General features: G+C 58.9%; 1 protein-coding gene across 4 annotated transcripts in view; it reads right to left on the bottom strand.

The window, feature by feature from the left end:
* ZBP1 (Z-DNA binding protein 1) overlaps nucleotides 1-9,351 on the bottom strand; it is an 18,313-nt gene extending 8,962 nt beyond the window's left edge. Inside the window, exons 1-7 of one of the 4 annotated variants that reach the window (XR_007462023.1) lie at nucleotides 8,981-9,350; nucleotides 5,633-5,854; nucleotides 5,002-5,067; nucleotides 4,451-4,624; nucleotides 3,071-3,235; nucleotides 1,267-1,473; nucleotides 43-276 (exon numbers count right to left, since the gene is read on the bottom strand). Coding sequence is in view for 3 of the 4 variants with exons in the window: in XM_049650575.1 (XP_049506532.1) it covers nucleotides 43-276; nucleotides 1,267-1,473; nucleotides 3,071-3,235; nucleotides 4,451-4,624; nucleotides 5,002-5,067; nucleotides 5,633-5,854; nucleotides 8,981-9,014 (1,102 nt within the window). In the remaining variant the exon portion in view is untranslated. Of the gene's footprint in view, nucleotides 1-42; nucleotides 277-1,266; nucleotides 1,474-3,070; nucleotides 3,236-4,450; nucleotides 4,625-5,001; nucleotides 5,068-5,632; nucleotides 5,855-8,980 lie in introns of all 4 variants that reach the window. The other 3 variants (XM_049650575.1, XM_049650573.1, XM_049650574.1) reach the window with 3 other exon arrangements.
* Between the last annotated feature and the right edge of the window lie 357 nt (nucleotides 9,352-9,708).

The following is a 9,708-nucleotide window of genomic DNA, read 5'->3' as shown; positions in this document are numbered from 1 at the left end:
AGAGAGAGAGAGAACACAGGGCCCACCTTGTCCCAGGCTCACCTGCATCCTTGTCCAGCTCCTCAGGGCCCCTTCTGCTGTCCTCAGGCTCTGCAACTCCTCCTGGACCAGCTGTCCCTGAGATGACAGTCATTCTGTTGCCGTTGCCAATGGCAGTGTCCTCAAGGAAGCATGAACTGATGTGGACTCTCTGGATCCCATCCGCCTTGCAGTCAGGTCCTGGTTTGGACCCTGGAATTTTGAACGAAGCTCCTGAGCCAACAGTGGTGGCAGAGACTGTGGGTCAGAGACAGAGATGTCAGGAGGGCTGCACAAGCAGCTGGATGGTGGCCCCCGAGCCCTGACCCCCCAGCCTGGCTTTCAAGTCCTCCCTGGCCCGCTCGCCTCCCTGAAGGTCCCCCCGGTGGGCCAGACCAGGCTTGGTCCACAGCAGAGACCCTGCCTCCCTCGGTGCCTCTACACACAGCCTGGACTGCTGGCGGTCACTGCCCCCCAAGTGCCACCTGCACCCTTCCCCTGGGACTCGGCCCCCTCCTGCCGCCTGCTCCCGTCTCTGCTGCTGGCTTCCCCACAGCTCCGGAATGCCGCCTTCACCTTTGGTTAAAACCTTCATGCAACCATAGCCTGTCCCCAACCTCCCCCAGCCCCCACCTGGCCCCTTTCCTATCCAAACTTTGGACAAGACTTGCTCACAGTCTCCCCTCCTCCTACTCCCACCTCCTCTGTGTCCTCAGGTCACCACCGAGCTCCCCGGTGCAGCCGCTGCTGCCGGTCCCCACAGAGCTCCCCGACCTCATCGGCCTGCCCACTTCTGGAAACTCTCCTCCTGGTGTTCCCTGGCCTCTTTGCTGTCTTTCATCCCTGGCCTGTCTCTGGACTACCAGGGCTGGGGACGACTTAGCCTGGGCTCTCTGGTCACCATCGACAGTGCTTAGTAGGGCATCTGGTACTCAGATGACTCCTGTCTACCCTCCTTAGATGCCATTCCAGTCTGGCCATCTCCTCTGACTCTGCCTCAGCTGGTCTGGCCTCTGCTGCCCTGTGTCTGTTGTACAGATAAAGAAACTGAGGTTTCCTGAGCGGGGGTGGTGGTGGGGAATGGGATCCTGAGTGCGAGCTCTAAAAACCCCACCTGCTCTACTCTGTGGGACAGCCTCCTGGTGGAAGGAAAGGAGTTTCCCATCATGCCTCTCTCCCCGCAAAGACTGGCTCATGTTCCGTGCAGCGAGGGGCTGAATGGGGTGGGGTGGGGGCAGGATGGGTTACCTGGGGGGATGCCAGAGGGGCTGCAGGCAGCCGGGCCTTCGGCCGGGGCACTGGTAAGGCTCATCTTGTTGCCATGTCCCAGCAGCACCCGCCTGAGCACAGACTTCTCCAAGCGGATGTCCTGGGGCGCCCAGGCTGCAGCCGGGGAACTCTGAGTCAGGGGATCAGCTGGTGCCATTGGAGGGAGGTGGAGGGGAGCCACGGAACCTAGCAGGGGACACAGCAACATGACCTCTGACACCCACCCTCTGCCCACACCTCCCTAACACACATACATACAAAGTCCTGGCTGGACGGAGAAGACAGGCCTCTGAATTCTTTGTGGCCACTGCCAGACTGGGGATGAGCATTTCAGGCTATTGATGGAGAGCAGGGGGGCCCAGCAGAACAGTCGGTGTGGGGGTCCCCGGGTTTTTATGACTGGGGCCTCGCGTCACCCGGGCACTCGAAAACCCAGTCAGTGAGCACAGCCTCTGCCCCCTAGTGCCCTCCACCCTCTGACCCCACCGGGGCAGGTGTCCTCAGGTGCTGGCATATCTTTACCGCCCCCTCAACACTGAGCATTTAGAGCCCTGACATTACTTTATTTTCTCAGTATTTATTTTCATGGTAAACTGCCTGGTTTTTAACTTCAGGTAATGCTATAAAAGTTCACTTTAGAATAAATTCGAGTGGGGCGCCTGGGTGGCTCAGTCGGTTGAGCATCCGACTTCGGCTCAGGTCCCGATCTCACGGCCCTTGAGTTCGAGCCCCGCTTCGGGCTCTCTGCTGTCAGCACAGAGCCCACTTTGGATCCTTTGTCTGTCTGTCTGTTTCTCTCTCTCTCTCAAAACTAAACATTTTTTAAAAGATTTAAGATAAAATCATAAAATAAATTTCAGTAGATAAAAAGGGAAACCATTTAACAACATGAAGAAAATAATCCGACACGGGCATGGCCCAAACTGGGAGGACTAAGGTTGGGGAACCATTGACCCAGATTCTAAAACAAAGTTCCTCATTTCACAGTTGGGGAAACCAAGGCCCAGAGTGGGGAAGGGCTGTCTTGAGGTCACAGGGAGTATTCCAGCTTTCGGGCTGATGCTGTCCCTCGTGTTCCACGGCTGGTCCGAGAGGTGGCCCCGTCCCCTCTCACCCCAGGGCCTGGCATGGAATAAACACTCTTCTGCGGGATTGTATTTTATCAAAACTAGGATGCCACTGGCCAGGTGCATCCCAGTTTCTAAGCTGTTAAAATGTGGGGGGAAAGGGTGTCTTAGAACAAACAAAATACTACAATGACCCCTTGTGACATTCTACTGGAGGAGAGTGAACCAAGCTATGTCTCGTGGAAAAATATCAGATCCCATTGAAACGGAGGCAAAAGGTTATCGGGATGAAGGGAAAGCAGGAGAGGTTTGATCCAGGTGTGTAGGAAGACTTCCTCATGTTCAGGAAGGCCGTAAGGGATGACCTTGGAGATGTGAAAGCTGCCCTTTCTCCTCAAAGGTTGAATGTCCCCGGGGGCGCCTGGGTGGCTCAGTCGGTGAAGCGTCCTACTTCAGCTCAGGTCATGATCTCATGGTTTGGGGGTTCGAGCCCCACGTCGGGCTCTGTGCTGACAGCTCGGAGCCTGGAGCCCGCTTCGGATTCTGTGTCTCCCTCTCTCTCTGCTCCTCCCCCCACTCATGCTCTCTCTCAATAATAAATAAACATTAAAAAAAATTAAAAAATAAAAAAGGTTGACTGTCCCCCTCTCGGCCCCCACCCAGAGGGAGCAGGTGCCCCTACGGGTCCCTCTGAAGGTGCCTCTGAGAGGACTCACCATTCTCCCCAGAGGCGGTCGGCTTCACTATGACGTTCCCGTGTCCAATCTGGATGTCTTCCGAGTTCTCAATGGAAATATAGTTATTTGGTCCATTCTGACAGATCATGTTGATTGGATTTTGCTGGTAAATAATCGCAGGGGACTCGCTTCTTCCTCCACAATCTGCAAAATAATATTCCACCCAAGCCCTCTGCATCTCTCCAGGGGTTCCAAATACCGATGGCCGCAACAAAATCTCCTGTGGAGCTTGTTAAAACACAGGTTCCCCCACGTCCCCAGCCCCCGGGGGTCCCGAGTCAGTAGGTCCAAGGTGGGACCCAGGAGCCGTCGTGTTTAACAAGCCCCGCAGGGGTCTCAGATGAGCCTTGCTTGGACGTCACCACAGCGGGTCACCCTATCTGTGCGTCTTCTGCCGACCTCAGGAGGCTCCCGGGAGCCTCACTGCTCACCTCTTCCCCTGCGGGCGTCCCCTGAGCCCCAGGACCCCTCTCCCTTTAGAGAAGGCCACAAGGTGGCCATCTACGGGCTGTTTCTGGCCACTGGATAAGCTTTGTTTGGCTCACCGGACATTTTTAAGCATTCAGAGTTTTCACCAGTGTTTAAGATCTGGCCCTGTCACATGCGACCATGCCAGGGACGCTGAGACCCCCTTTGGGGGCCGTGAGCTGGGTGTCAGTCCCATGGGGGCCAGGTGGGCACCTGCCGGGGCCTCTGCCGCCTCCGCACACAGGGTCACGTCCCACCTTTGCGGCCCCTCAGCTCTTGTGTCTCTGTGGGTCCCTTTCTCCATAAAAAATATTCAAAATTACATTTCACGACTGTGTTAGGATGAGAGACAGATATAATCTAAGCTGGGGTTGTGATTCACCATTTATTATTACTACGATATTCAGCTTTTCTTCTGATGGTAAGAGAACTTAGAACATCCTCGTGGACCCCGAACGCGGGGCCCCGCGCCTGCCACACCCTGTGGGTGTCTGAGCCCAGCCTTCCCTTCCAGGAGCTTCGAAACTGCACGTTGGGCAAAGTGCTGACAGAAAACTGTTAGCAAACTGTTAGCTAAGTCAGGGTGAGCCCCACATCCCGGGGCTGAGACAGTTAGGAGCGGGCCACCTCCCTTCCTGGCCCCTTGCTTTCTGCAGCTGCAACCTCGGGCCACTCCTCCAGGAAGCCCTCCTTGGTCACTCCCACCAGCACACCCGCCTTCCTGGCGCCGCCTTCTAGCGATCCATCCGCAAGACCCCTGCAAGCCTCTGTGAAGGTCTGGCAAGGAAGGTGGGGCTGGCAGGGCGCCCAGGCAAGGACCAAGCGTCGGATGTTAAGCTCTCTCTCCACCACCCTGCCCCGCCTACCTGGGCGCAGCAGGTAAGGACCTACCTGGTCGATAAATTGACCACAGACTTGATTTCTCATCAAGACTCAGAAGGTGTCTGTTTCTCATATCATACAAGTCTGGGTTGACTTCTTTTGTTGTTTTCATTCCCAGGGCCCGGGCGATGATCAGGGCCTTACAGGGCCCAGCGCCTTCCAGAAACCTGTAGATGGCTTTCTCTGCGAGGCAGGGCGGTGGGTGGTTAAGGGGGACCCCGGAGCTTGAATCTATCTGCTCCACTGTCTGCTGGCCATGCAGACGTGGGGGAGCCCCGGACCCCCTGTGCCCAGTTTCCCTGTCTGCAGGACGTGGTAATATCACAGCACGGAGGTCGTTCTGTGGCTCGGGGGCCGATGGGCAGTGGATGTCGGCCACTGATCGGAGAGATGGCGCCTTGGCCACGCGCGTCCTCCGCTGTGCGGGCTGAACCTCCCCCCCGGATACCGCGTGGGGACCCCTCGGTGGGTGGGGCACGAGTAACATCTCGAGGGGCCCAGGAGGGTTTGGGGTCAGGGGCCCCGGGGCCCGGCAGCTGAAAGGAAACGGGGGTGCTTACGCTGTTTGCTGAGCTGAGGGTCAGGTTCCTCTGGAACCGCGGCTGCGTCCTGCTGGGGCCTCGCCGCTGGAGAAAGAAAGGTGGGTGGGGGGTGGAGGGGCAGGAGAGGGGACGGGGACTCCACGGGACCAAGGCGGCCTCCGCACGAGGGAGAGCCGGCCTCCGCGTCCAGGGCCGAACAAGTCAGCCTCCAGACCCGCCCTGCCTCTCCTGGGCCGACCCACCTCTCTGGGCGGAGAGCAGGAGTGCCCTCCACCCGTCTCCACCGTCAGCCGCTGTGGGCACCTGACGAAAGCCGGCCCTGTTGGTCTCTGCCCTGCAGAACCACGGAGGAGCTAAGTCTGTTCTATTCTTATCGTCGTCGTGCCCATATCGTCACTATTCAGGCTTTGCTGAGTGCCTGCCTCGCGCGGTCAGGAGGCTGGGCCCTTTCCGCCTCGCCCCCTGGCAACCCCGTGCAGCAGGCCTGCTGTCACGTCCGGTGGTCCGAAAAGGAAATCCAGGCACGGCCAGGGGATGCCACGCACCTTCGAGGGGCAGGGCCCGTATTTGAGCCCAGGCCCGGACCTCGCTCGTCCGCTGCCGGGACTGCTCGCGCTGGGCCCACCCCGACCCCCGGGGGGCAGGTTACCCTGGCTGAGCTGGGCCGGCTCTGTGGGGACCACTTCTCCGGTGCCTCCCAGGCCCAGGCGCCACATCGCCAGGCCTGCCAGGGAGACTTTTGACTCCTTCTCCATCCGGTAGAGGACTTGGTTGAGCTTCTTCTTGGGCACTTGGCATTCCTTTGCCAGCTGGACGGACTTCACAGGGGAGCCAGCGTCCCTCAGCACCCGCAGGATCCTCTGCTCGAGGTCTGGGAGAAGGAGAGGAGGGCAGAGAGAGAACGGAGCCTCCCTTGGATCAAGCCGGGGCCGGAAGCTCGGGGCGGGGGGGGTCCCCGTGCAAGGGGTCCAGGGCAGAGGGAGGGGCGGAGACCCGAGCAGACATTCACTAACAACGCCTCTGTTCGGTGACGGGCAGATGGGCTGCTCAGAAATGACCTTGGCCAGGGGCACTTGAGTGGCTCAGTCAGGTAAGCGTCCGACTTCGGCTCAGGTCATGATCTCACAGTCCGTGAGTTCGAGCCCCGCGTCGGGCTCTGTGCTGATGGCCCCGGCCCTAGAGCCTGCTTCGGATTCTGTGTCTCCCTCTCTCTCTGCCCCTCCCCTGCTCGTGAGTTCCCTCTCTCTCTCTCTCTCAAAAATAAACATTAAAACAAATAAAAAAAGAAAGAAAGAAAGAAAGAAAGAAAGAAAGAAAGAAAGAAAGAAAGGACCTTGGCCCGACAGGCTGATGGCCAGAGGAGGTGCCCCAGCCTTCTGAACATCCTCTGCCTGGTGTGGGCGCCTGAGGGCAAGGGGCGGGGTGTGGGGGGAGGGGAGCACTCAGCCCTCAGACATCCTCAGAGCACAGGGGAGCGGAAGGTGGCAGGGTGGGGTAGATTGAGGGCAGAGGAGCAGGAAGAAGTGGGGAGGGAGGCAAAGTCCCTCCTGGGCCTGTTGTCACCGCCCCCTGCACCCTCTGTCCGTCCTCGGGGGCTCCCCTTCCACGTCAGTGGTGGTGGTCGTCCGAGCCAGAAAGCTAAAGACGCTCGGAAACGGATCTTTCTCCCCAAAGCCCAGGTCCAGAGAGGCCTAGAAACACTGTTCCCTGCTCTCTCGAATCCCTTCTCTCCCTCTGTGCCCCCCACCCCCGCCCATCCCTCACCCCCGTCTCCCAGAGGATGGCAATTCCACCACCGGCAGCCGGACCCTTCACTCAGCAGCCCTCGTGCTCCTTCCAGCCTACTCACCCCCGGGCCTTTGCACGTAGTGCCCGCTCTGCCAGAAACACCCTCCCGCCTCTCTACGCCCCCCAACATCCACTCCGCCTCCGGGTCTCGCTCAAACACCATCTCTTGTGGGGAGCCGTCCTGGATTCCCCGGGGGAGCGGGGTGCTGTGTATGCGGGGTGGGGCCCTTGCAGAATGGCTCCGGGGACCCCCTGCTGTGATTGCTGGGCCACTGTAGCACCTCTGGTGTCCAGCACAGCACCGGGCACACAGCAGGTGCTCGGGAAACAGCATTTGAATAAACGAGTGACCCAGTGGCTCCACCCACCGCTGGGACAAGTGTCCGCCCAGAGGACCCAGGGCAGGGCACGGGCAGATCCCTCCCGGGTCTCTGTTTCCCCTTCTGAGCTTAGCGACCCTAAGCAGAACCCCAGGGGCTCTGAATGGCCCCTGTTGCTTTCAGACAGGCTCCCACAAACCCAAGCCGGTTGCTCTGTGGGCAGAGGAAAGCAGGGCACACGCAACGCCCGGTGAGCTGGAGGGAGCCCTGTGGGCAGCAGCCTCAGCTTTTGCCAGGAAACCTCTGTCCCCCAAGTGCCCGAGAGAAATGCAAACCAAGACCCTCCCAGGGAAGACCCGGGGCCCTTTGCAACAGCCCCATCTGCCTTCTGGGTTTTTCCCGGGTTCCTTGGTGGCAACACTGGTCGGGGAAGGGGTGATGCATTTGCTGCCTCCGCAGCTGGGCCGTGAGGCTTGCCCTGTGGTCAGACATGTCCGTCCTTGTCGGCCGCAGGTGAAGTGTAGTCGGGACACCTGGGGACACCGCCCCCCCCCCTTCACCTGCCAAGTTCTGCCTCCAGCGGCCGGAGAGCCCCAGCCAGTCAACAGCAAGCCTGACTCTGCCTTGTCTTGAAAAGAGTTCTGATTCTTGAAAAGCCTGCCCCTGCGTAGGCCTCCTCGCCTCCCTCCACCTCCACCCCAAGCAGGTCAAAGTGAAGGCCAAGTCCGCAGGGCTGGCTGGCCTCTTGTGCTGGGCCTTCCGGCTGGTGAATCTGTACATGGGAAGTTGCAAAACGGATGAGGTGTAAGTGACAAGTTGGTAAGGAAAGAAACACCTGGAAGGGAGAAGTTAAGTGCAGCTACTGAGTGGTGAGTACCTGCGTGTCCCCTGGGGGGACATACAACAGAAACCTGGAAAGCAGCCCCGGCCCTGGGCTGCACCGTGGTGGCACCCCTCCCCAGCACACCGCTTTTCCTCTTTTTGGTGCCCTGACGGCTGGTTTCCTGGGTTTGAGCCCCAGCTCTGCGATCCGCTGGCTATGTGGCCTCTCTGTGCCTCACTTTTTCCATCCGTAAAGTGGGGCCAAGAGCAGCTACCCCAGGGGCGCCTGGGTGGCTCAGTCGGTGAAGCGTCCGACTTCGGCTCAGGTCACGATCTCACGGCTCGCGGGTTCAAGCCCGCGTTGGGCTCTGTGCGGACGGCTCGGAGCCCGGAGCCGGCTTCGGATTCTGTGTCTCCTTCTCTCCCTGCCCCTCCCCTGCTCATGCTCTGTCTCTCTCTGTCTCTCAAAAATAAATAAATGTAAAAAAAAAAAAATGTTTTTAAATTAAAAAAAAAAAAAAAAGGGCAGCTACCTCCAAGATTGTAGTGAGGAGTAAATGAGCTAATGATAACAAAACGAAAAAACCGCCCACAGCCCACAGCCCACAAGCCCTTTAGCACACAACACTTGCTCAGCGTGCGGTTCCTTGGTCTGTTCTTCCAGGAGTGAAAGGGTATCTGAGGAAGAAGGGGACCACAGGTGTCCCCGGATGCCTCTTCTCAAAGCAAGTCGTTATTTCTTAAAACGAACACGAGTTCAGAGCCCAGTGTCGGCTGTGGTGGCGGGTCGCAGTGATCTCCTGTATGAAACGCAAACTTCACAGCGCTGGCCCCTGAGGGCTCCTGAAATGCGCGCGGACGGTACTAACCGGGGCAGAGCAGGTCCTAACCGGGGCAGAGCAGGTCCTCCCCGACCGGTCCCTGGGCCCGCCTCTTCTCTCCCGACCCCTGCGCTTAGGGATGTGTGGTCGGCTACTGTTGCTGTGATCTGGCCAAGGAAAGGAGCCAGAAAGAGAAGTACAAGTCCCACTGGGAACCCCCACTATGCCTTAGAAGGAAGAAAGTACCTGTTTCGCCAGGGTCCTCGGGGGCCTGGGCCATGCTGGTGGCCGCCACGAGACGCCCGGAGACCTGGGGACAGCGGGGGGCTCGGAGGGGGGGGGGCGGGTCGAGGCGAGGGGTGCTTGCGTGGCTGAACTCCGTGCGTCCGCCGCTGTGAAGGGATGACACGTCAGCTGGCCGGGTGTTTGCTGTCCACGCTCCAGAAACAGGCCTAGTCACCCCGATCGGCTTTCTGGTGAAAAAGAAAACGAAACTCCTGTGTGTGGCTTTCGAAAGAAACAAAATTGAAAGGAGAGTTGCTGAGCAAGGCCTCCGGCTACATGCTGGAAGGAAGGAGCTGAGACTGGCGAGCCCGGCGCATTCTCCGGAAACACGGGGCTTTCCGGACCTTCTGGGCGCCCACCGCGGCCCACCCTGGCGCCCACACATGGGCCGAGGCACCTGGAACCATTCGTCTGTGTATCACAATGACAGCTCTTTTTAATGAGCATCTGCCACACGCTTTCCAATCTTGTATGCCCCTCTCACTGCCCCAGGGGAGGGGCCAATCCTGATCTCTTTTCCCAGAGGGGAGACTGAGGCTTAGGTCAGAGGGGGTCACTTGTGCAAGGCTGGGTTCTGATCCAGCCCCACGATTTACTGGCCGTGCGACTTTGGACAAGTTACTGAACCTAGTTGTGCCTCGGTTGCCTCATCTGTAAAATGGGGCTAAATGAAAACGTAGCTGCATCAG

This window comes from Panthera uncia (assembly GCF_023721935.1).
Source record: "Panthera uncia isolate 11264 chromosome A3 unlocalized genomic scaffold, Puncia_PCG_1.0 HiC_scaffold_11, whole genome shotgun sequence".
In the NCBI taxonomy this organism is placed as follows: domain Eukaryota; kingdom Metazoa; phylum Chordata; class Mammalia; order Carnivora; family Felidae; genus Panthera; species Panthera uncia.
Note: the sequence above shows the minus strand (reverse complement) of the source record. Positions and strands in the feature narration are given on the sequence as shown.